Source organism: Staurois parvus, unplaced genomic scaffold, assembly GCF_062004578.1.
Source record: "Staurois parvus isolate SC_StPar_1 unplaced genomic scaffold, SC_StPar_1.0 ptg000404l, whole genome shotgun sequence".
Classification (NCBI taxonomy): Eukaryota; Metazoa; Chordata; class Amphibia; order Anura; family Ranidae; genus Staurois; species Staurois parvus.
Window position 1 is genome coordinate 3,813,835 of NW_028318200.1, and position 26,898 is coordinate 3,840,732.

The 26,898-nt window shown below is 40.2% G+C and overlaps 1 protein-coding gene across 1 annotated transcript in view; it reads left to right on the plus strand.

Annotated features, from left to right (window-relative positions):
* The window catches only part of CHEK2 (checkpoint kinase 2), a 72,911-nt gene that overhangs the window by 18,121 nt on the left and 27,892 nt on the right, over positions 1–26,898 (plus strand). The window contains exons 5-10 of the mRNA XM_089686665.1: positions 635–725; positions 2,441–2,546; positions 2,810–2,863; positions 3,851–3,915; positions 9,129–9,228; positions 24,676–24,762. Coding sequence (XP_089542791.1) covers positions 635–725; positions 2,441–2,546; positions 2,810–2,863; positions 3,851–3,915; positions 9,129–9,228; positions 24,676–24,762 — 503 coding nt within the window. The remainder of the gene's footprint in view (positions 1–634; positions 726–2,440; positions 2,547–2,809; positions 2,864–3,850; positions 3,916–9,128; positions 9,229–24,675; positions 24,763–26,898) is intronic.

The window sequence follows — 26,898 nt, forward strand, 5'->3', positions numbered from 1 at the left end:
TAAACTTCTTTTTAGAAATGTTTATCTTTTAAATATTTTTATCAGAATAGTACCGTGTTACCATAGTAACATTGTACTAGTGGGTGGGTGTATGTGTGGGGCAGGGAGGAATCAGGGCTTTTTTTTTTTTTTTTTGCTTTGCAGAAATAAAGATCATTGTGACCGTGACAGCTGTGGGCCAATCTCACTGGAAAGAGGAGCAGAACTGTTAATCAGATTGATTCATAACAGCTTTGCTTACGTTGTGACCATCTGATCGCCTAGCGATCACATGATCGCCGGGTCCTGGTCACTGGGATCTTCATTCTGCTGTGTCCGCTGCGGATGCTGACCGCTTCCATCCAATGTGGCTTGGCTACAGATAAGCTCTTTGATTTTATATTTCTGTGAGTTTGCATTTTGACTTTTTAATTGTAATACACCCCTTGATGTTGCACTTAGTTGGCACCCCCCATGTGTTTCTTTTTGTGGTTTTCACCAGTGACTTCTTTACAATACTTTCTAAGTAGATCAATTTTAAAAAAAATGCTAATGTGTTACATAAGGGACTTTTGTTTGTTTTACTCTTGCTTATACAGTATATAGTACAGTTAATGGCAGCCATTCTAGATGTAACAGTTTGGTTTTTTTGCAGTTTTTGTGTTCTCTGACCTTTTGGTCGATGATCAGTCTGTTTATCCTAAGGAAATTAGAGACCGATACATCATGTCAAAAACCATAGGAAGGTAGGTAACAATGGCATTTTGTCTGCCTTAGTTTTTTTTTTTTTTTGTGGTATGATGGTTATTATTATAGTACATCAGAGAAATAGTCTATGATTCAAGTGGATTTTCAAGGAAACCTGGACCCAATAATAAAAAAAAAAACAGAAGCTTCCTTTGCTGATGTCTCTGAACTCAGCAGTTCCCTGTGCTCATCCTCTGACTTCAATGCTTTTGAATTACTAACCAGAAACAAGAATGCAAATCGGGAAACCTGACTACAAACCAACCTCATTTACTGCATATTTTTTATGACTAGTGATTCAAAGTATTAAAGTGAGAAGATCAGCATATTTATAGCATATTCATATATTGATGTATTTCACTTGGCACAGGTTTACAAGCTTGAAACAGCAGTATACAGTTTGGAATAAATGGCTCTGAAATAATAGATTTGATGTACGCTCTAAACCAGCAGTTCTGGATGTCCCAGCAAGCCAAAAGGAATTATTTGTATGGCTCTGCCTACTATCCTAGCATGAGAAATAAATCTCCTTTATCTTTTGGGTTTGTGAGGAAAGTGAAACATGGATGGAGCCAAATACAGGGCAATCTTAGAAAAAAACCTATTGGAGTCTGCAAAAGACTTGAGACTGGGGCGGGGTTTCACCTTCCAGCAGGACAATGACCCTAAACATACAACCAGAGCTACAATGGAATGGTTTACATCAAAGCATATTCATGTGATAGAATGGCCCAGTCAAAGTTCAGACCTAAATCCAATTGAGAATCTGTGGCAGGACTTTAAAATTACTGTTCACAGACACTCTCCACCCAATCTGACAGCTTGAGCTATTTTGCAAAAAGAATGGGCAAAAATTTCACTCCTAGATGTGCAAAGCTGGTAGAGACATACCCAATAAAGACTTGCAGCTGTAATTGCAGCAAAAGGTGGTTCTACAAAATATTGACTCGGGAGCTGAATACTAATGCACGCCATACTTTTCAGATATTTATTTGTATAAAAGTTTGAAAACCATTTATCATTTTCCTTCCACTTCACAATTATGTGCCACTTTGTGTTGGTCTATCACATAAAATCCCAATCAAATACATTTACGTTATTGTTTATAACATGACAGAATGTGGAAAATTTCAAGGGGTATGAATACTTTTCCAAGGCACTGTACTTGCTGTTTTAAGAGAACTCTACTAGTGTTTGGGTTAATTTTCAATTTCATGTAGCTGAACACAAAAACTGATGAATCTGTGACTTTTTGGCAGAATCTTGTGGTAATATTTCCGCCTTTTTTTTTTTTTTTATAGTGGATTTTTATATATATATATATATATATATATCTTGTAATGCTACCACAGCTCAGAATGTGAACTGGAGGTATATTCCTCCCTGAACATCAGGATTTCGCAACTGTGTCCTCTCTCCATGGAGGCTGACTGACAACCTAGTACCTCCCTTTGTCACTTCTCTTGATCTACTGATGCTCTACAGAACAATTGTAACTCACATGTTACTTAATACAAGATAATACAGTTTTTGCAGCGATCCCATTTCGTTGGCTTTAACTTATGAAATGGGAAGTGGGATAGTATGATTGCACAACCCGACTTTAGAAGATTTTATTATACTTTTGCACTTTAGTTTTTTTTATGAAGGGGGTTAATGCATGTCTGTATTATGGATCTCTGACTTCAGCTTTAAGATTCTTCTGTTATTTCAGTGGGGCTTGTGGTGAAGTCAAACTGGCCTTTGAAAAATTAACATGCAAGAAGGTGGCTGTGAAAATTATAAGTAAGCGCTCATTTCGGATGAGTTCTGCTTCTTTGGTAAGTAGGATTTTGACACTCCTACCTGTTTTCTGGTGCATTTAGTTTATAGAAAAGGTTGAGTGACAATGGTTAGTTTTTCTAATTCCTTAAACAAAATGCCTATCTTTGTCAAAATCAAGCATGTTGTGTTGGTTTAGTTTTGTCTTTGTATATTATCTGCTATGTTCAGCAACAAACACATTACACGATTGGTTGGCTTGGAAACTAGGTCTCGTAGAACTTGGACTGAAAAGTTTTTTTTAAAATCTTCTTTTCTCTAGAGCAATGCCATTTCTGCAGACACAGAAATTGAAATTCTAAAAAAAATGAGTCATGTAAGTAAATAAATTGAAGTAGACATTTTCTTATTTTTTTTTTTTTTTTAATGGGTGTGAAAATATTCAATGCACACTTGAGTAAAGTCATAGAATATCTAATCATGTTTATTCTGGACTGTAAGCACACCAGTGTTTCCTAACCCTGTTCTCAAGTCCTCTCTATAATACAGGTGTTGCTAGTAACTACAGATACGCAGAGGGGAGCTCATTAGTGTCCTAGTAATGTTATTTATCTACTGATGTTGCTATCCACAAAACACAATCAGCTGATGGCATATGGCAGGATTGAAATCACTCTGCCACAGTATAGAAACATTGATGATATAAACAGTTAAAAAATGTGGTCTGCATTATTATCACATACCTGGTGATGGAGGCCAATGGAGAGAGGGCTTCCCTTGCGGCTAAGTTCCGAACTCCCCTGAGAGTGGGACAGCGGGAGTCAGGCCCAAATTTGCACAGGTCACCTGTAGGAGTGCTGGTTGGTGGTCCACTTAGAAGCACAGCTGGTGCACAGAGATAGATCTGAAGACAGGAGGCGCCTGTGCATGGTATGCAAGCCCTTCCGGGATTTAGATGTTTACTGGGTAGTCGGTTCAAGCCAAGGTCAGGTACCAGGTGGGATGCAGAGCAGACGTAGTCAGATGGGATAGCCGAGGTCATTCACAGAGGAGCGAGAAAGAGCATATCCGTAAGCCAAGCCGAGGTCAGATCAGGGGAAAAGCAGAGTATACAGGTCCAGGAGCAAGCCGAGTCAGTAACAGGAAATCACAGGTCAGAATCACTGGAACAGGGCACGGGGAGCTAGAGATCATCCAGCAACTAGAGGAAGTGATGAGCCTCCTTTATAATGGCCATCTGGCACCAGACTGAGGCTGATGTGTACTTCTGCGGTTATGTAGAGTACTGGCAGAAATGTCAGATCTTCCAGAACGTCTGCCGTGGACAAGACCCTGACAATTATATTGAATTTATTTTTTTCAGCCTTGTATCATTAACATTGAGAACTTCTTTGACACAGAGGACAATTTTTACATCGTTTTGGAGTTGTGAGTAACGTACTAATTATTTTTCTTATTATTTAGTTAGAGAGAATTAAATTTTACATAAAGGATGTTAGCCATAATGCTCCCGACCTGATGTAAAGGAAAAGTATAGTTAATGTTCAGTGAGCTCCTAAGGTTTTATCGTATTTAACTTGACTTTCACATTATTTACAAGCTTGCTCATTCATGTATTTGTTATGCTACTGAAGTAAACCAGTTGTGACAGAAATATGAGGGGCCAACAATACTGATCACCGTTTGAAAATGCTAGATGACATGCTGTCATACCTGGCCACAAGCTTCAGTTCTTTCTAAGGATTGATGTTGAAAAAGTATGTAGATCAGTGGAGTAAGAAGTCCTATAGTGTATACATTTTTCAGCACAGTAATTCAAAGTATTGAGCAGCTGGAGGCCAGCTATGGCAGCCTTCAAGTTTCCCTCAAGACCGCTTTTTCTATTTTTGAAGAACTTAAGCTTTAGGTTCTGCCCTTCTGATGTGTTCTTTTAAATAGCTATTTACATCTTTTTCCTTAAGTATTCAGGCTGGTGCAATATCACAGGTCATTCCTTGGCTGTTGGGGGCTGTCCTTCCCTTGTATAGTTGTGTGAGTAACTACAGTTACTAGAGTGCTGCTCAATCAAAGGGTACTAAGAGCCCGGGCTGCATGATGAGTCTGCCCTGGGAGGTGGGCCTGTGACATCCTGGGCTCCCTGGTGATAGCCCGTGGACCGAAGATAAGTTCTGCCGGGTAATGGGAGGGGATTCATGACAGCTACAGATAGGTCAAAATTGCAGCAAAAGCTTTGGTGTTTTTTTTTTTTTTCCAAACGGGGATAAAATAACTAAAAGCTCAACAGATTAACCACTAGAGGGATTGCTCAGTGACTTTACACAACTACTGACCTATTCATAACGACTGTTGGGACAAGAAATCGCCCACCCATGGGAAAGCAGACGCTCTGTTTTAGCGCTAAATTATAGTTAAGCTTATACAGGATTTAGGACTCTTTCCCCTGCCACCATGTTATCGAGCTGCTACATGGTGATTGGTCACCCATGCACTCCTTGCTTGCTTTATCCAGCATGTGTAAATCACTTAACCCCTACTTCCATCAACAGCAGATAATGTTTGACTGTTATCAAGGATTTGGTCATGTAGTCTGCTGTGTTGTGCTTCCTGCTTAGTAGTGCTGCCAAACTGTTGTGAGGACTGATTGAACAAAGAGGACTGCTCATATCTCCGCGAAGGCAAGATTTTATCTCCGTAGATATCTGTGGCTAAATGATTGAAGTAAAAACATAGAAAAACTGAGGGGAAAATCTTCAAATATGTATAATGTTTCACTCTTGTGTAATATTGAAATGTGATATTACATGTAAGAGTTGTAAAACCTAAAAAGAAACATAATTCCAAATATTTTCTCACTGAAAATTGACTATATTCTGTGTTTACAGCAGAGCTCCACCCAAAAGGTCACCAACTTCCCATGACAAATTGGTACCTTTGGGGAGTGGGTACCTGATTTTGACAGGTACCCACTCCCATTTCTGCTCAAACCGCCTTGGCAATCGGAAGCGGAAGTTCCCCTTCTCCTCCCTCCTGCAGTCTTCTGGGACACCTGACAGGTCCCAGAAGACACTGGAATCATTCACAATGCACAGTGGGCACCCAGCTGTGGCGCCGTAAGTGGTCACAGCCAAGTGCCCATACTTGAAATGCCAGTGAACCCGGCTGCAGTGAGCACACTGCTCGATCGGCTGAGTGACTCTTTTTTTTCTTAGAATAGACTGGAGCTCTGCTGTAAGCGTAGAGCTAAGTTATTTTACAATTTAACCCACTTCCAGACCAGTGACGTACCCGGACATCGCTGGACTTTGAGTGGGTCTACTGGGATGATGCCTGCAGCCGCTGGATTGCTTTTACAAGCAGCACGATCACTGAGTGTTCAGTTGGCAATTCTGCTGGCCCACCATAGAGCTGATCGGAGACCAGAAACCAGAACAACTCTGATCACCTCTATGGTCTATGAAACTGGAAGTGATGAGCAATTTCATCATCAATTCCGGTTTCACCAGTTGTAAACAAACCCTTGAGGGGGGTGGGGGGCTTTGAAAAAAACTTCGGATCATATCGATCTTGGTGTGATCTGGAGCTTTTATGGGCAGAGGACCTCTGATCTCTCAGTAAAGGGTACCAGTCACTGCCTATTGCTATCACAGTGAATATTTATATTTCCTCTGATAAAAATAAGTGATCAAAAAAAATTAAAGTGACCTTGTAAAAAAAAAAGTGCCCTACGCTTGCATGAAGAGGCAAAAGTACCCGTCAGTCCTGCATGCATATGTAAAAAGCAACCGCACCATGTGAGGTAGCATCGTGAATGTCAGATCGAGGGCAGTAATTCTAGCACCAGATCTCCTGTGTAAATCTAAAGTGTTAGCCCTGTAAAGGCTTTTCAAGCATTACCTATTAGCACACGGCCATGTGCAGTTTTAAAGCATGACATGTTTGGCATCTGTTTACTCAGCGTAACATCATCTTGCATTTTTTTATTTGGGTATTCTATTGTGTTTTTGTGCACTAGAATTTAAAAAAAAGTGTATTTTTCCAAAGAGATTGAAAAACTGCTGTGCAAATACAGTGTGGCACAAAAGATTGCAACGCCCACCGATTTATTTCCTGGGGCCTCTGGAACAAGCATGCATCAGTGCCCCCAGGGAAAGCAGCTTTCTCTGGGGCACTACTTGAGGGGGAGGAGCTAGGAGCACCAGCAGGAAGGGGAGGGTCCAGAAAAGAAGAGGACAAGGCAGCTGCAAAAAACAAACAAAAAACAAAGCTTTAGTATTACTTTAAAGTGGTTAACTGTCCCACTGTAGTCCATTGATGCTGGAGTGATTTCACTTCCAGAAATTTAAAGGAGCACCAGCCTAGTGCATTACCTGAGAATAGAAGTTTTATTAAAACCCAAAAATATATATACTCACAAACGGTTGTGTCAAAAGCATCATGATCTCAAAGCGACCAGGTCAACTCTCAAGCTTCGAGAAGACCCACAGATGGTTGACGCGTTTCAAGGGGCAGTTCCCTCTTCCTCAGAGCCAATCCTGCATGCTATACAAACAGTCTTTACAAAGCTAAATGGTAGAATCACATAGTGTTGGGCAGACTCCTCCCACTGGGGTGTGTATGGATAATGGCCCAAATTGTACTCAACTGGTTACGACATTGACATGAAGTGTGATCAGAGAAACAAGTAGCATTGAATTGCACACAACACAAATAAATAAAAATACATTAACACTGTAATTGCATAAAACCCTTAATAGTGTTAAAAAAGGCATAAATTGCTTACATGAATGATTGAGGTCTATAAACTTGATATCTCCAGTGGTGCATTCTCGTAATGGGTATATTCTTTTCTAGGGGGTGCTGCTGAGGCATCCTATGTGTGTGTCCCGTAGGTCAGTGGAGAGCTGTCAGCATCTGCCCAGCAGGGTGCAGCCTATGCTGTGAAACGCACGCCATCCGAAACCGGATGTCTTGCGTGCGTTCCAGCTCAATCTCCCGGTGAGGCCAGAACGTCATTTCCGGTGATGCCATCCTGACGTAATTTCCGGATCGGATGGGGCACCAATGGAGAAGCGGCCAGAGGGAACACCCAGCCAGATTGACAGCCACTCTCCTTTCCGCAAAACCCCGCTGAACATGACCGCAAGCAATACCAGAACATACATGTTGCAAACTCGGTGGCCCCACAGCCCCCCAACAGTCTCGAAGCTGTATAACTTCACAGCATATTACACCAAGCGAAAAACAATCTGAAAAGGAACACAGTCCTTGGGTTTCATTCAATACTGAATGTAAAATATAAATATGTGGAGGAAATTAATAATGTAAAAGGAATTTTTTTAGATATGAATTTATATGAAAGAAAAAAATTATGTAATTAATTAATGGATAAAAAGTAGATCGACCATGATTACATATAGTAACAAAAAGTATAGACATATCACGTGTCTATACTGAGCGTTTTGACTGTCTTACCTCTGTGGTCAAATTGTGGACTAAGCCTGTTTTTATTAGTTTGGCAAAATTTGTTAAAATCTGAATATACTAGCTGGTAGACATTTGAAATTGTGCCCTTTGGCGAGATTAAGATAGAAGGCTGATCTTTGCATGAATGGTGTCTCCATGACCTCCATTTCTCCAAAGGCACCCAGAGCATTGAAACCTAAATCTAACCATTTACCATCCTACAGTTCATCAAGAATATTCAATTTATTGTTACTCATTTGGTCTTTAGCGGACTTGAAATGTATTTATTTTTTTGTTGTTGGTCCCTTCTTCCTCCTCCAAGCACCTTTCTATCTGCATCTGTGCATATTTTCTTTCCTCCTATCTTTTTGGCTTTTTGTCATCTCTGTAAAATGTTCTGCATCTCTGCCAGCCATGTAACAGGCCTCAGCTACCCAAAGATGGTCATCAAAGACTAGCTGTGGGACTTTGGTGCAAGCTATGTTTTACACCCTACTAAAAACACTTTTTTTTTTAAAAAAAAAAAAAGTTTTTTTTTAATTGTACAGTCTGCCCTTATGTTGTAAAGAGCCTTGTAAAGTGTTGGTGCTATTTAAATCCAGCATAATAATAATATACTACTAATAATAAAAAATAAGCCACATAATAATGTTGCTTGGACTATTCTGAACAAAACATACAAGACACATTCACCAGACCATTTTAATTATCTTGCAAACAAACCTTGATGGTTTGGTTCTGTTGGTTCTGCAAAGCCATATACATCCTTAAAGTATATATGAACCTATATATGGTGTGCATATGTATTGAGGGGGGGGCGAGCATGTCAGCAGGCAGCAGAGAAACAGCAGCACACTGATCTTCCCTGTGATTAGGGGGCCGTGTCAGCAGAAGTCTGAACAATGGAGAACAAGCTGGCTGTGTTCCCAGCACAGACAGAAAACTGACCACACTGAGATGGATGTGCTGCCATGCCCAGCGTGGTCAATTTGAAATTGGAAAGCAGTGGAATTGGTAGGATCACTAGAAATTTAACGTAACGTACACTTTAAAATAATATAATGCATGAAGGTAAACTCCTTTAGGGTTTAATCCCACTTGAATGTTACTTTTGTACTTTTTTGCTTTAGATAGGTAGTGGTGTATTAATCTGGTTGGTCCACTTTTTTTTTCTTTAGGATGGAAGGAGGAGAATTGTTTGACAGGGTAATAGCAACATGCGGACTTAAAGAATCTACTGCAAAACTGTACTTTTATCAGATGCTGCTAGCTGTTCAGGTAACTTCAAATTTCATTAAATGTTATGCAAAGTGTTAATTATTACAGTAAAGGTGTTTTATGCTTGAAGCTACTAAACTGATTACCTGAATAAAAATGTCAGCAATTAGGCAGAATTTTATTTCCGAGCACCCTATGTTTAGGTTCTCCCAAGGTGCTCATTAAAAGAGAAGTTTAGGGTTTTTCCTACTTACCTAGGTGGATGTAGCATCAGTGTGATGCTGCATCTGTCCCCTTAGGCTCGAAGTGTGGGAACTCGGCGATCACATGACTGCTGATCGGGTAATTGTCATCACCGCTGTGAGCAGAGAGCAGTGACTGTCAGTCACTGCTGTTGGCTGATGCAAGACCTCTCTGGGCAAGACGTGGATACCGCCATAGTCAGTGGTATGGAAGGGTTATATTTAAGTAGGATTGTCACAGCTCGGCATTGTAACGCATGGCGCAACTGGAGATATTGAAAAAAAACTTTATTGCGTATATGATATCTGTCTACCAGCGCTCTAAAGGGCAAAAAGACATCCTGATTTATACAATTGATGGAGAAACCAGACCAGACCTTTTCCAAAGACCAAAGCCCTCAAGCTTCACCACTTCTGATGGATTGGGTCAGAGGCATCCAGTTTATTCCAGCAATACAATGTTGCATCTGCGACGCTATAAAATATAATCTGGCATTAGGTAGAGCCAGGCCCCCCCCCCCCCATCCTTGGGCAGTTGTAATGTGGAAAGCCGTATTCTGGGATGTCTGTTTTCAGATAAGATCCCTAAAAAGGCATTACATTTTTCAAAAAAAGAGCTGCGGAAGCCACACTGGGTAATTATGTAAAATATAGAGGAGTAGAGGCATCCAAATCATCTTAACTAAATTAGCCCTACCAATGACCATTAGAGGCAATCTACACCACGTTCCGTTCGTTTGTTTCAATCTATGGAGTAATTGTTCCAAATTACGTTCCATGTAATCAGTCATCTGAGGGGTGATCAGAACTCCCAAATATTTGAAGGAGGGCACAACTGATATCTGCTTAGCAATTGGGGGTAGGTCTAATGGAAGGGGGTCCAGCGGTAAAAGAACTGACTTGTCCCAATTAATAATAAAACCTGAAAATAAACCATATGTGTTGATTAGGGACATTACTTCAATTAAAGAGGAGGAAGTGTCCCCCAAAAACCGCAAGGTGTCATCATATAATGCTATTTTGTCCTCCCCTGTAGACCTTTTGAATCCTATATTAGAGGATTGACGGATTGCTGCTGCAAAGGGTTCCAAAGTCAACTCAAAAAGGAGGGGGGATAATGGACATCCCTGGCTCGTACCTCTATATAGAGGGAAAGAATCCGAAACATGCCCATTAATTTGTACTCTAGCTGTCGGCGATAGAGAAGTTGGATCCATTGTAGAAATTTGGACCCAAACGTCCTTAGACAATGCCACCGGAAACTCCATTCTATACTATCGAATGCTTTTGCCGCATCAAGCGATAATACTGCTCTATTACCAGCATTACTCATAGGAATTTGCAAGTTCAGAAACAATCTAATATTTATGGAAGTCGCTCCAGTTAGAATAAAGCCCAACTGATATGGATGAACTATTTTGGAAATGACATTCGATAATTGGACTGCCAACATTTTAGCTAGAAGCTTAACGTCCTAGTTAAGTAACGATATCAGGCGATAAGAATCTGGAATGATGGGGTCCTTGCCAGGTTTGGGTATTACAACAATAGCCTCGTTCATAGATGAAGGCAAGGTCCCAGCATCAAAAGCAGTATTAAATACCTCCAACAGTTCTAGTAGAAGGTAAGCTCCATAAGTTTTATACACCTCACTTGGGAGGCCATCAATCCCTGGGGCTTTATTATTAGACATACTAGTAGTGAATTGTAGATACTCTAAATTCAAAGCCTTTTCCAGGGCCTCTCTCTCTGGATCAGACAGAGAAGTTAATTTAATAGAATTAGGAAACAACAATAAGTCGTCCTCAAAATAGGATACCTTAGTACTGTACAGTGATCTAAAAAAAATCACAAAAGACTGAAGAGATCTCCGGAGTGGTAGCTACCACAACATCCGGGGGTCTCCGCAGATCAGAAATGTAGGCCAGAGAACTCTGTGATCTCACTATAGTAGCTAACAAGTGACCCGTACTTTCCCCCTCCTCAAAGTAGGGCTGTTGGAAAAAAAAATTTCTGTTCTGCTTTCTTGAGGGAGACAGTATAATCCTGCTGCAATTGTTCCAATTCACGTTGGTTAACAGTCGTGGGGTCAGCAATATATCTGGCCTTGGCCTGTAGAACTAGTTAAAGCACATTCCCACTGTTTAGATTGCTGCCTGATTCTAGAAATTTGTGCTATAAGGACACCTCACAGGTAGGCCTTCAATTAATCCCAATATATTAAGGAGGGCACAGTTAGTTTGTTGATGACACTATACTCTTGGGGGTCAATCACTATACCTCCAGGAGGGGGAAGGAGAGTCAGCCAGTAAGGATTCACTTTCCAAAAGGTCAGATTGGGATTGGACCTCAAAAACAGTTTTAGGACTAAAGGGGAGTGATCTGAAAGACCTAGCCACATAGGCAATATCAGATATTAAGGGTAGTAGTCTAGTTGTTCCCAAAGCTAAGTCTATTCTCAACAGGGTTTTATGGGTACGTGAGAAGCACAAAAAGTGCTTCTCAGTAGGGTGTCGTAGCCTCAAAATATCTACCAGGCCAATCTCCTGAATATATCTAGCAAAGGCTGTGGTTTGCGATGGCACTGGTCCTGCGGCAGAGCTATACTTATCCAGAGATGGGTCACCATAATTATTGGAATCCCCTACCAACAACCAAGGGACATCTGGCTTATCTGAAGTAAACTTTAGGAGGTCCGTAAGGATGTCACGTGAGTAGGGAGGAGGAATATAGATATTAGCCACCAAATACATTTTCCTAAACAATGTACAATACAGTAAAATATACCTCCCTTTCGTATCCTGCTGCACCTGGCTACAGGAGAAGTCCACCCCATTTGCTATTAAGATAGACACCCCTCTAGAATAAGAGTTCTAAGTAGAATGATATTGAGTGCTATAAGTAGTAGAGTATCCAAGCAAAGGTGAGTCTCCTGCAAACAGATCACAGAAGGAGAATGACATTTCAGAGTAGCAACAGCGCACCATTTCGTACTCCAATTTTCCTATCTTCCCATCAAGATCTCCTTAGCCAGAATGTGTTGTATGCCATACAATCTCTCTCTCTCTGTGATCTTCCAATGTGCTGATCCAAATCTCCAAAAGAAAAAACTAATATAGTGTAGTATTTCTTACACACAAAAATTGCATGTGCAACTGTGTGCAATAAACAAGGAATGTGTACCACTCTTCCCTAAATACTCTTACCCTCTAAGGGTGAAAATGTGCATTTCACTCTTAAACTGTGAATCAAATCCACAACACGTGTATCCGCCCTTCATTTACCACCTTTGTGCAAAGCCAAAAACAACGTGCTTGATCCCTTTCCCCTTCAGTCATGCACCTTACCCTGCATGTCTTGTGAATAGCCTTTTTGTAATCCAGTATCAATGTGCCCAATCGCCTCCTCACTTCACAAATTCTCAGTGATTATTTAAGATAAACATACTCCCATAGTGCAATATTGCTTGGAATCAAGTTTAATAATGTAAAAATGTGCTTACATGTGTTTGGAATACAAACAGCTTGATTCTACCAATTTCCAAAATGGCTGTTGCGGCACTTCCGGTTGTGTCTGACGTCACATCCGACTGACGCATTTTGTCATTGAATTGACTTCCTCATAGGCAATAGGCGTCAGACACCACCGCATTTCTACTTATAAAACATCCTGCCCACATCCTGTGGCCATGGTCTCCATCTTACTTCTGGAAAGACATCTGAATGCAGCACTAGCCTACTTTTCTATAACCCCATGTCCTTAGAATTCCTAAAACAATGTCCTTTTTACAATCCAACAACAAGGTTAGGTTAGTATATCATCCCATGTAACCCAATTGATTTGTTATAATCATTATTCTCTACATAGATATATGAAGAGACCTAAAACGTCTGCCATCTAGTGGTAAATCAAATTAATGCTAATGAAGCTGAATATAACAGGTTTGTAAACCCTGACTGTTTAGAATATGTTGGTATCCGTATCCTCTCTGCCACATTATAGATAAAAATTTTTTATTACAAAATAAATGAATTAAAATAATTAATGAACCAATAATGTTAATTAAATTATATGAATCATGAGTGCATCTAAAAAAGGGGAGGACAGGCGTGTCAGATCTAAAACAAAACACACTTGTCCTCACTACTAACATTTGCCTAATTGGAATCCCCAAATGATAACCTATGAGTTGGAGATGAAGCCGTTCAAATCCAATTCTATATTTAGCTCATACTGTCCAGCTCATATATCCAGAACGTTTCGTTTTTTTAAATCTCCCTTGTGCGATTATTGCCCCTCCAATGTGCTCCAATTTTGTCAATGGCACAAAACCTTAAGAATGTGGGGGCACACCTGTGTACATCTCTAAAGTGTTTTGACAAGCTATGTTCCTTCTTTCCTTTTTTTAATGTTGGTGACATGTTCCCTTAATCTTATTTGTAGCTTCCTTGTGGTACACTCCACATATTGGAGCCCACCAGGACATTCCAAAAGATAAGTCACAAAATTGGAGTGGCATGAGATACATTTTCTAATGGTGAAAATCTTTTTGTGTCACGTTCGATCTAAAGGTTTCAATTTTTTTTTATGTCTAGCATTAGTGATCCTACCTATGGTCCACTTACCGCACAGGAAGAAACCCTTCAGATCAAACATGGTGCCCTTAACCAGTCTCAGGGGAGAGATGACATTTCTTACTAACTTCTGTCTAAAGTTGGGAGATTTTCTATAAGCAAATCTAGGTCTTGTGGAGACCAAAGATCCCAAGATTCTATAATTCCTAATAATGGACCAATATTTGTCAATAATCCATTCCACTTCTTTATACTGACAAAGTCCGAAATGAATGCAAACTCAAACCTTCTGTCTTGCTTTCTATTTGACCTTTTACTTCTTTTTATCTCCCCTACATAATTGTGACTTATTTCATATCTAACTTTCTCTAGTTTGATGGGATCATAATCTTTATCAATAAATCTCTCAATAATTTCTGATTGAGCAATGTAGTCCTGTAACTTAGAGCAGTTTCTCATGATGGTTCTGCTGAACTGGTTTACAAATGGCAGGAGCTGGTGGGAGGACAGAGTAATTCAGTGGAGTCATCCCCAGCTAGATCACGCACTCCAGAAAGGGTTTGAGTAAGCAGAGTTCGGGCAACAAGGATATGGTGAGAGTCACCCATTCAACTAAAGGACAGAATGCACATCAAGTTAGAACATTACATAGGGACGCCCCCTCTCCATGTGAATATGGAGGGAATTATAGATACAGTGTCCCCACTCATAATAGATTTCATTCCCTAATCCATTTAAGAGGGGAGGGCTATGGATTCAACCATAGTTCCAGACCAAGGGAGAATAATAACAATACTTTTTTTCGGAGGAATTGGCAAGGGAGGCCTCCGGGTCACCCCCCAAGAACCCCTGATGTACAACTAGGGTTACCAGGTCAGGACTCCTACCCACAATCGAGGTTATCCACCAAGAACCCCGACATACAACCATGGTCATCAGTCGGGAACCCTGAGGAATTATCCTTACTGGACAGAGAAGGGGAAGCATATTCCAAGGGAGTTCCCATACACAGACACAGAGGATGTAGGGGGGGAGCAGAACACAACAAAAAGAAAGGAGAGAATGATAGCAGAGGGTACTTACAATCTGAGCTTTGTCCCTTTATCTAAGGAGACAGAGGTTTTGGATCTAGGCCTAATTTTTTTTTTGTTTTTTATTACATATTTTCACCAGTCCAGTGTAGTGTTATCATATAACTGGTGTGGTGGTGATCAGGGACACTGATGGATGACAGTATGTAAAAAAAAATATAAATATAAATAAATAATACAATTTTTTATTTTTTTCCATTTTTTTTTCTTTATTACATTTCTTTTTCTTTTTTTTACTATTTTTTTTTTCAATACACTGTGACCAGAGCACTACAATTTTACCATAGTAACATTGTACTATTCTGTTCAAGTGATCAGGATTTTGTTTTTTTTTTTAACACATTATGATTGCTAATACCAATGTATTGGTTATTAGCAACCAATTTTACTGCATGAAACTCATTCATTCAGTCTTTTGTTGTGATTAGATGTGATTGAGCAAAGCTCATCACATGGTTCATATGGGCTGTGATTGGCCCTGTCTGTACCTTGTGATCGATCAGTTAACACAATTGCATACAAGGATGGCATGACAGCAAGCCATCCGTTGTATACAATTGTCATGTGATCTGCTATGATTGGTCACATGACACTGGCAGCGGGCTGGTGTAGTGATCTGTCATTGGCTGTGTCTCCTGGATACGGGCAGTGACAGATCGCGCTGCTGCATGACCCAGTGGCTGCGTGAGCGGCACCTTCTGACAGGACGTCATATGACACCCACTCAGAAGGAGGAGTGTCCCGCCTGGCCCTCAGTCTGCTATAGGCTGGGTGGGAAGGTGTTAATGTCTCAACCTTCAGTGTATTTAAAAGGAATGTGACTTCTTTTCAATCATTTTGGATATGCATGTAAAATGGATCTTTTCGATTTTAGTAATGTAATATACAGTGCCTTGAAAAAGTATTCATACTCCTTGAAGTTTTCCACATTTTGTCATGTTACAACCAAAAACGTAAATGTATTTTATGAGAAAAAGCACTGCAAAACAGTAAGCATAGCCTGCATATGTAATAAGAAAATATAACTGTTACTATGTTTATTAATAATTACACTTGTTAAAAATTTTTAAAACCATTTATCATTCTCCTTCAACTTCACAATTATGTGCCACTTTGTGTTGGTCTATCACATAAAATCCCAATAAAATACATTTACGTTTTTGGTTGTAACATGACAAAATGTGGAAAATTTCAAAGGGTATGAATACTTTTTCAAGGCACTGTAAATGTATGTTTAAAGATATTTCTAAGTGTAATTATTAATAAACATAGGAACAGTTATATTTTCTTATTACATATGCTATGCTTACTGTTTTGCAGTGCTTTTTCTCACAATGCAATGTGAGCCAGCTGGCTGGAAGTAGTGCTTCTCCTGGTAGAGCTTATATCTTATCACAATAATTGTCATGATACGTGTGGCACAATAATTTCAAATTTGAATATCCTCATTTGAAAGGCTAACCTTCAAATCTGTTTATTTAATACAGTAACAATAAAATGAAAGTGCAAGCATGTCAAATGTTAGGAAGATCCAAAAAAGTTATTGTGATAACCAGTGCATATACCGTATTTTCCGGCGTATAAGACGACTGGGCGCGTATAAGACGACCCCCCTACTTTTCCTGTTAAAATATAGGCTTTGGGCTATACTCGCCGTATAAGACTACCCCCCTCTACCAACCAATCACGGCAAGCGATGTACCAGTATTTTCTGTGCACACTGCATACAAAGCCTGCTTGGATTGGGTGGGTCAGCTCTCCCTGCCTGCCCAGCCCTCCCTGTCTCCAAGATGATCTGAGAACTGCCACAGTTATTAATATATAATAATTAATGTTAATTACCGTATTTCCTGCAAGGTACTGCCTAGCTGACGCTTCTGCACATGTCTTCGGCAGCAGTAGACGATCGCTGATCACCATTCCTCACAGAACTGCATGAGACGTCGGATGCAGCCGTTCAGTGCTCGATTGAGCTTGACTGAAACTGTGATATGCAGAGAAGGGATACACATCGGGTAGCGGCAAGAAGACGCTTCTGCACATGTCACAGTTTCAGTCAAGCTCAATCGAGCACTGAACGGCTGCATCCGACGTCTCATGCAGTTCTGCGAGGAATGGTGATCAGCGATCGTCTACTGCTGCCGAAGACATGCGCAGAAGCGTCAGCTCGGAAGTACAGGTAAGGTTTCAGCACAACACCCGGCGTATAAGACGACCCCCGACTTTGTAGAAGATTTCCAGGGGTTAAAAAGTCGTCTTATACGCCGGAAAATACGGTATATTTATATTCAATGAGAAGACACTATCACTAACAGGAACCTTAGTAGTGTTTGTATCTCCAACCTTTATGATGAATGCAAAATTTTTTACAGATACTATATATGCAAGAGAAGTAATCAAAATGCTTTTGTCAAACCATAATCAGAACGAATATCCTAGTGTCTACATCCAATTGAATTCTGACATTGGCTGTAACTACAGCTAAAGCCATTTATGCACAAGCAAACCATGAGAATTCAGCAGTGAAAAGTTGCACATGTCATAGACCAGCTAGGGTACACAGATGTAAGCTGCCAATAGACATGAAATGACGTTTGGTCACTTGATCGTGTGACAGTTTTAGCTGTGGAGTGAGAAAGGTTCATGTTATTGTACTCAAGGGTGTATTTACCACAAGGCAAACAAGGCATTTGCCTAGGGAGACATTTTTCAAGGGGGCAGCACCACCCCCTGGAAGAATGGACACGTGTGGCATGGGAATCAGGTGGGATCCGAGAGAAGCTGCGAGCTGCTTGATGTTGTATGCAGAGCCTGACTCTCGTTCCCAGGGATGTCCAAAGCTGTGAAGGTATGTATTGTTCTCTTTCTCATCTCTCGGGTCCAATTTTTGTGTTGCCTAGGGCAGCACAAAACCTAAAGACACCACTGATTGTACTTTCCAGAAGACCGAGTGGTCAGATTGTGTGCTATTTTTATGAAAAAACCATAACATTTAAAGGTCTGATCCTTGCAAAGAATGCACCCAATTCCACAATCATGTTCAGCTAGAATTTGTCAACACAAAAATGTAAAGAGTATTTCCTTCTGCCACTAACCAGTTTTGGTTAATTTGGGCTCCATTCACACTAGGGCGTTTCAAAGTGTGGGTGGAATTGCTGTGATTCTGCCCGTGATTTGAAAACGCAGTGTGAGAGTGTGGGTACGCCATTCCATGTTCAGGTGCCAATCACTTCAATGGCACCTGAAACCACGGGCTTTTTTGCCGCGATTGCACAAACAAAATCATGGGACGCGCAACGCCCACAAAAGGTTCCGGAACACGATTTTGTTTGCGTGATCACATTTGCGACTTTGTTTGTGTGATCGCATTTGGCGTGCGAGAAAAACAATGCGATTGTGGCAAAAATGCCCTGCATTTTCAAGTGTCATTTGAAGTGAATGGCACCTGAACTTGCAATTGTGCTTTTTCACACTGCGTTTTAAAATCATGGGCAGAATCGCGGCAGATTCCACCAGCGATTTTTGAAATGACCTAGCGTGAATGAAGCCTTAGAGAGTCATCAGTTAGAGATCTAAAATATTGGTTCCCACAGTGATGATTAGCACTGGATAGCCAGTTATCAAATGTTGAGAATCAAAACCACTACCTGTGACAAACCTCTGAACATTGCAACATGTGTAATTATTTTGACTTTTCTGTTGTGCCTTGCACCATGTCTGGCAGATTTCCTTAGTATGTCAGGTTTCAACTGAATGATGTAGCTGCTTGATATTTTCATAGTCTGGTAAACCCTTTATCCTAAAATAGCCCAATAAAGAGCACAACAAGTTACACATACCCAGTATAAGTAAATACTGCTTGTAGGTTTTTCAAAAATCCCTTTAAACCAACCGCTCTCAACTAGGGTTCCTCCAGAAGTTACTATAGATTCCTTGAACTATGATTGGATGACCTCACATCTGGCAGTGCCACTTAGTTGAGCCAGCGAGATATCAATGATCTTTTTAGCTGTCAGTAAGGGTGGTATTTTGACCACCACTGTAAGGGATGTATTCTTCTTACTGACCACCACAGTAAGCGGTGTATTCTTTTCACTGACCACCAGTGTAAAGGTCATTCTTCCCACTTGCCCCCTGATAAATTGATTTAGGCAGACCTAAAATTTATTTGTAAAGGTTGCTTTGGGGTGAAAAGGTTGAGAAAGGTTGCTTTTAAACATTCCGGAAAAGACTAGATAAACTCGAAAAAAATTTATTAAAACTCCCAATACAAAATCAACCATCCCAGTGATTTTAAAATTATCAATCTCTGGTGTGGACATTTTCTAAAAAAAACTACTTGTCCAAGGGACTAAATTGGGGCCCCAATCTACTTGTCTCTCATGACAATCTACTTCTCCTGATAAAAATAATTTTAATCAAAACCGTATTTTAAATAAGGTTTTAACATTGCCCTGTTTATCTGCTGAGCGAGTAAATGAGGCACCAGCCCCAATGAAAAAAAATATATATTTTCAGTGGCCGATATGTCTGTGCATAACTAGTAATAGAGTATAGTGGCATTCTGAGAACTGTTCACATAGGATGCAATTCATAGCTGGTTTTGCATAGAAGTGGATGGAAGACAGTTACAGTGAGGAACAGAAGTATTTGAACACCCTGCGATTTTGCAAGTTCTCCCACTTAGAAATCATGGAGGGGTCTGAAATTCACATTGTAAGTGCATTCCCACAGAATTTAAAAAAAAATTTCAGGAAATCACATTGTATGATTTATAAAGAATTTATTTGTCTTGCACTGCTGAACATAAGTATTTGAACACCTAAGAAACAGCAAGAAATTCTGTCTCTCACAGACCTGTTACTGTGCCTTTAAAAAGTCCACCTCTACTCCACTCATTAATCTAGCTTAGTAGCACCTGTCTGAGCTCTTTAAAGACACCTGTCTACCCCACAGTCAGTCAGACGCCAACTACTACCATGGGCAAGACCAAAGAGCTGTCAAAAGACACCAGAGACAAAATTGTGGACCTCCACAAGGCTGGAAAGGGCTACGGGGCAATTGCCAAGCAGCTTGGTGAAAATATATCAACTGTTGGAGCAATTGTTAGAAAATGGAAGAGGCTAAAGACGACTGTCAGTCTCCCTCGGACTGGGGCTCCATTCAAGATCTCACCTCGTGGGGTATCACTGATGATAAGAAAGGTAAGGAATCAGCCCAGAAATACAAGAGAGGAGCTGGTCAATGACATGAAGAGAGCTGGGACCACAAAGGTCACTGTCGGTAGAACACTACCCCGTCATGGTTTCAAATCATGCATTGCACGGAAGGTTCCCCTGCTCAAGTCATCACATGTCCAGGCCCGTCTGAAGTTTGCCAATGACCATCTGGATGATCCAGAGGAGGCATGGGAGAAAGTCATGTGGCCAGATGAGACCAAAGTAGAACTTTTTGGTCTAAACTTCACTCGTCGTGTTTGGAGGAAAAAGGATGATTTGCATCCCAAGAACACCATCCCTACTGTGAAGCATGGGGGTGGTAACATCATGCTTTGAGGGTGCTTTTCTGCCAAGGGGACAGGACGACTGCACTGTATTAAGGAGAGGATGAATGGGGCCATTTATTGTGAGATTTTGAGCAACAACCTCCTTTCCTCAGTCAGAGCATTGAAGATGGGTTGTGGCTGGGTTTTCCAACATGACAACGACCCGAAGCACACAGCCAGGATAACCAAGGAGTGGCTCTGTAAGAAGCATATCAAGGTTCTGGAGTGGCCTAGCCAGTCTCCAGACCTAAATCCAATAGAACATCTTTGGAGGGAGCTAAAACTCCGTGTTGCGCAGCGACAGCCCCGAAACCTGACAGATCTAGAGGAGATCTGTGTGGAGGAGTGGGCCAAAATCCCTGTTGCAGTGTGTGCAAACCTGGTCAAGAACTACAGGAAACGTTTGACCTCTGTAATTCCAAACAAAGGCTTCTGTACCAAATATTAACACGGGTTTTCTCAGGTGTTCAAATACTTATGTTCAGCAGTGCAAGACAAATAAATTCTTTAAAAATCAAACAATGTGATTTCCTGAATTTTTTTTAAAATTCTGTCTCTGAGTGGGAATGCACCTACAATGTGAATTTCAGACCCCTCCATGATTTCTAAGTGGGAGAAATTGCAAAATCGCAGGGTGTTCAAATACTTCTGTTCCTCACTGTATATAGAGAAGAGGATGGATGGCATTTCTAGCATATGAAGGCAGATTAAAAATTGCACCTGAACAACTACTTTTTGACAATATTACTGAAAACTGACATTGAAACCCACAACGGGGCTAAATGTAAAAAAACAAAAATAAAAAAAACCCCATCTGTCCAGCACCCGGAACTGCATGTCCCAGGCGTAGGGCGATATGATTTGCACATCCCTGAATCTTGAGCACAGCACAACAAATGTTTTTTACTACTCGATGACATTACTTTTCTGCATTATGTACATAGCCATAAATCACATTTGACATTTCATACCACTTAAAAGCCACACAGAAGTACGTTCCTGTTCTGCCATCTTAATCATTCATTTATAGTGAAATCTCCAAAGCTTGAAATAGAATTACTATGCAGCTTTTTTTTTTCTTTCATACAGCCAATTTTAACATGGAGATGTTGCAGTGGGAATTTTCAATACAACGCTTACATTTTATTTGCTTGTTGTGCCATTGTTTATGAGAGTTACGCATATACAGATTAAAAGATTATTTTCTGTAGTGACTTTTTATATTGGTAAATGCAATAAGCCTTCTTCCTGAATGGTTTGAAAAAAATGGTGAAAGAAGCTCTTTGGATTGATTTTTCTGGAGCTGTCACTCTCATAAAGAACTTTTGTACCGATGATCGTTCTCATGCTGGCTATATATGCATCCATTTGTTTTCATCTCACCAAGTACCCAGGAGAACTGTATAATTGTTTAAATGTTAAATGCTGCACTAAACAATTTTTAACAGAAAATTTGCCTGCACTGAACACAATTACTTTCTATCTGAAAAGTGGTCCAGACGTAAGACAAATATATTGTAACTTTGAAATAATGCTGGGATCAGATTTAAAAAAAAAAAAAGCCTATTTATTTATTTATTTTAGCAAATGTAATGGTTACCAGGGGTGTGGAAATTTTTGAAAAAAAATACTTGTCCAGGGACTAAATCGGTGTCCCAATCTACTTGTCCCTCGTGACAATCTACATTTCCAGATAAAATTTTTTTTTTTTAACCAAAACCTTATCTAAATCAGGTAATTTTAGGAATGTCTGGGGCTTTTAAAAACAAAAGCAGCTTTATGGCAACTTAAACATGTAATATTTTTAACATTGTGCTGTTTATCTCCTTCTCCCCTCCCTACCTGTCTCCAGCACTGCAGCCGGGGACTAGCAGGGAGGGGAGAGATCTTGCAGTGTAATGATTGGGTGTTCATCAGGGAAGGGGGTGTCAGGCTTATCCTTTATCTCTTTCGCTGCAAAAGCCGTTTTTGAGTTTTCTACACATGTTTCTACACAATATCGCATGATATTACCCCAAAATTTCAGTAAAATATACAAGTAAGTTAATTTTAAGGCACAAAAAAAGCTCTGAATTACCCTATTTTTTTGTAAAATATAAAAGATGAGGTTGCACCTAGTAAATAGATATCTAACATCTCAAACTTTAAATGTGTGCGCGCTTGTGAAATGGCGACGAACTTCAGTGCCCTATATTTTCTATAGGCGACACATTTAAAGCCCCTTATAGGTCATCAGTATAGTTTTACGGAGGTCTGGTGCTAGAATTATTGCTCTCATTCTGGCATGTGTATCGCAGTTGAAGTTTTCATGTGTAGGCGTCCCAGCGTGTGCTTTCACGTTTGTATGTGCGTATATATGTGAGGGTGGGGGGGCCTCAATTTGGGGGGTGGGGGGTGAGGTTATGTGGTTGGGTGTAACTTAAATTTTTTACAATTAAAAAAAAAAACATTTTTTACTTTAATTTTTTTTTTCAATACATAGGGGACAAGTCCCCTATGTAGTGATTTTTGGTGACAGATTCTCTTTATTGAGACATTCAAGGTCTAAAAGACCCTGGATGTCTCCTGTACTCCACTGGATTTAATGCAGTTCACATCGCACTGCATTACATTCTTTCCCGTAGCCGAGAATCTCTCAACGGGGACCCGGAAGTGACATCATAACGTAACTTCAAGTCAGGACAAGAAGGGGAGGGGAGCAGCTGTGTCCGCTTTCCTCCCTCTCCTCTGTCCAATGGCGGTGAACCGATCCCATGCCCTCAGATGGGCAAGCGGAGCCTAGGAGACCTCACATGGGGGGAGGTTCACACGAGGAGGGGAGAGGCAAGCACTGTGTGTGAAAACAATTGGTGGCAGCGCTGCTGCCCGAATGCTTCAACCTGATAGGTGAGCCCTGCTGCTTGCAGGGCTAAAGGTTGGAAAAAAAACGACCTGCCCGACGCCCAGAACTATGTGTCCCAGGTGTCGGGCAATACAAATTCAACATCCCTGGGTTTATAATGAAAAGCAATGGTGTTTGATAAAGTGACCATGATGATGGTTTAATAGAATCTAGCAAATAATATGCTTTATACATATTAGACAAATGAAAAGCTTGGATTTGCCCACTTCTGCAGACATTGATTTATTGTCTACGGTTAGAGCTAGAGTAAGGAAAGAGGATCAATAAAATAAAATGACTGGGCTACAAACAACCATGTACACAGTATATAAAAGGACCAAATAATAGTTGTGCCTATCACATTTTATAATTACAGGCTATATATACAAAGAAATATAAAAACACATACTGAAAGGATTATACACTGCTAAGGGTGACAACACTGCTCCTGCATGTTAACCATGGAAAGACAATGTCACCCTCTTATTGAAGTGCTGGGAGATTTTTGCTGTGTGATTTATGTCCAATGCAAGCTTCAAGGGGGATAGTAATTCAGTGCAATCAATAAAATGGTATGGTAATATTTCTTTTACATCTAGGGTTTAGATATACTTTAAAATGAATCTGGAGAAAATAATTATATTTGAAGTGAAAAAGGTTAGCAGCCATGGGTGCTGTCATATAGGTCAAATAGCATGTCATAAAAGCCTTGCAAATCAATCAAGTCACACCACCTTATGACTGCATAGGTTTATCATAATTGACAAAATGCTTTGATTGTTTAGGTTCTGTAATGTTCTCTCGTCATACCACAGTCTGCTTCAACCAGAGTGCCGTGCACAAACATTTTTTGTCATATCTGGATAGTACGGGTGGCAGAATGAATGCCATCTCATGCTTTTCGGACATGTAGAAATCAATAAGGGCACCACACCAGTGGAGATAGTCCATTGTGTTTTTTGTTGTTTTGTTTTTATTGAATAAGAGTAAATCTAAACAAAATAATAAATGGAAAATATAATTTATTTTAGAATTCTTATATCATATAATAATATTAACAATATAAACATTTACATTATGTTTTGAGTTCAGTGTAACTTCTTGTTATAAAAGTTTACTTATATAGAAGCATGTTTGCATAGTAGGAAGTTTAACATGTCTTGTTTTTTCATAGTACCTTCATGACAACGGAGTCATACATCGAGATCTAAAGCTTGAAAATGTGCTGCTATCCTCCACTAATGAAGAATGTTGTATAAAGGTGAGCATTATTAAAAGAGAAGTATGGGATCGCTGAGTCTTCCCTCCGCTGTGAGCAGAGAGCGGTGACTGTCAGTCACTGCTGTCTGCTCAGACTTTAGCGCGCTGTCAGCTGAAAATGGGTCACAGGAGTGCAGAATGAACTGCACTTCTGTGATCCACAGAACTTTGGCTGTACTTCTCCTTTAACTATATATCTTGTGCTAATATAGATGGTGGAAGAAAAATAGTCTCTGCTCATAGCAACCAGTCATATGGTTTTCAGTCCTCTCCCACAGAGATACAGTAATACATGGAATCTAGTTTCTGTGGCATACACCTCCAGTTTTTTATATTGAGGCCACAGTGTACAAAGAAATGCATTTTTCAATGCCACTCAAAGCTTTTAAAGCTGAAGTTTATTCTGCTTAGAATTTGCACTTCCTGGTTTCTCCTCATCTATATGTAAATATTGTTGTAAACCTTTGTTTTCATTGCCTACCCCTTTTTTTAGACTCGGTAACATCATCACTGGGTCTCTGAGCTTCTATGTGCAATACAGGCAGATAATGGCTAGTGGGACACAAGCAGGGTACTGCACATTCCTGAAAGTGTAACTTAACCTTGCCTCAATACTACTTTCAAATGCCCTTGGCCCTGATGCAAACAATGGACTGGCTTTTGAGAGGACACATATCAAAATGCCTTGAAGGCTGGATGTTGGTCTGAAGGATTGGATATTCCTAGACAGATTGAATTTGCAAGACGACTGCCCTTGATAACATCCAAATGTAATTTCGAGCTTCTCACTAAAAGAAATGAAATCAATTGAATGGGACAGACTGGGGATAGTCAGGCTAGAAACAAAAGAGCTACGTGATGCTGGACATCCCATAACCAGGAAATGAGGTGACTTGCTTAAGCATCTAGTGCACACTGTGAGAAGCATACAGTGTGCAGTGACATCAGTACAACAGGAGAGCCTGGTCAACATTTAAGAATAAAAGTTAGTGTCACAGGTCAGCTCTGCAGCTGATTTGATACTTTTGGTTTTGGTGACCGGTTCAACTGATATCATGAGTAGTAAACCCTGCATGAGACAGGAACACCTTGGAAAAGTCCAAGCAAGCTTTTTCCTTTGCTTTTATTCAGCAAGGCAGCAAACAAACACTTTATACAGGAGGGCTTTGCACAGCACCTCCATTTAAAAAAAAAAAGAAAATCTTCTTGTCTGAGACACCAAGTAAACTAAGGTTCGTTCCTGCGGGTGCCCTTGAATGGATTCCAAAAAAAAACCCAACAAAAACAGGCCATAGTTGTACCAGTTGTAGTGATCGGTCAGCACTCATTCTTTTCAGCAAGCAGCTGAGAGTTCTTGGTATCGGTCAGTTTGCATAAATAAAATCTAGCTTGTGGACAACTGAGACTATTAATAAGGTCTAGCTACCAAGTATGTTGTGACCCTTAACTCTACAAAGCCTCTGGGCTGCAGGATTCAGAAGAGAAGTACAGTCAAAGCTTTTTTGGCTAAACTTCTCCTGTGCATCACAGGAGTGCAGTTTGTTCCTGATTTCAGCTGACAGTGGACTGAAGTCCATTCAGTCTGAATTCAGTTGTCATACAATGGCAGTGGCATACATCAGTCATTGAGAAGGACCCAGAAATCTTGCTGCAGGAAGAAAGCTAGAGATGCTCCTGTTTTGGACAGAGCTTCATGTCACAGACTTGATAGTGCACAGACAATTGGAAGGCAGATTTCCCTAACCAGCCACGCTAGACCTGGGAGAGTGGGCCTTTACCGCCAGGGGTGTTCCAGGACCTTTGTTAAAGGTGTTTGAAAGAAAAAAGGGGTGCTGTTGCGCTTAGGAAAAAAATTAATTGACATATATGTGAAGGAATTTAACTATATATAAGATACCTATGTAGCAGCAGTCCTAAATGTGAATTTCTACACACAAAATTTTATATATTTGAAAAATGGACCGCACTAAGGTCACAAATAGACAAAATAAACTGTGCAATCTTTAAAGTGATAACACTGAGCAAAATACAAATACAATATTAATATTCAGTACCAACATGTGAATAATTGGTGCAACGGTGCTGTATCTTTAATGGTGATATTCCATACTGAAATGACAAGTGCTTCACTGTGTTC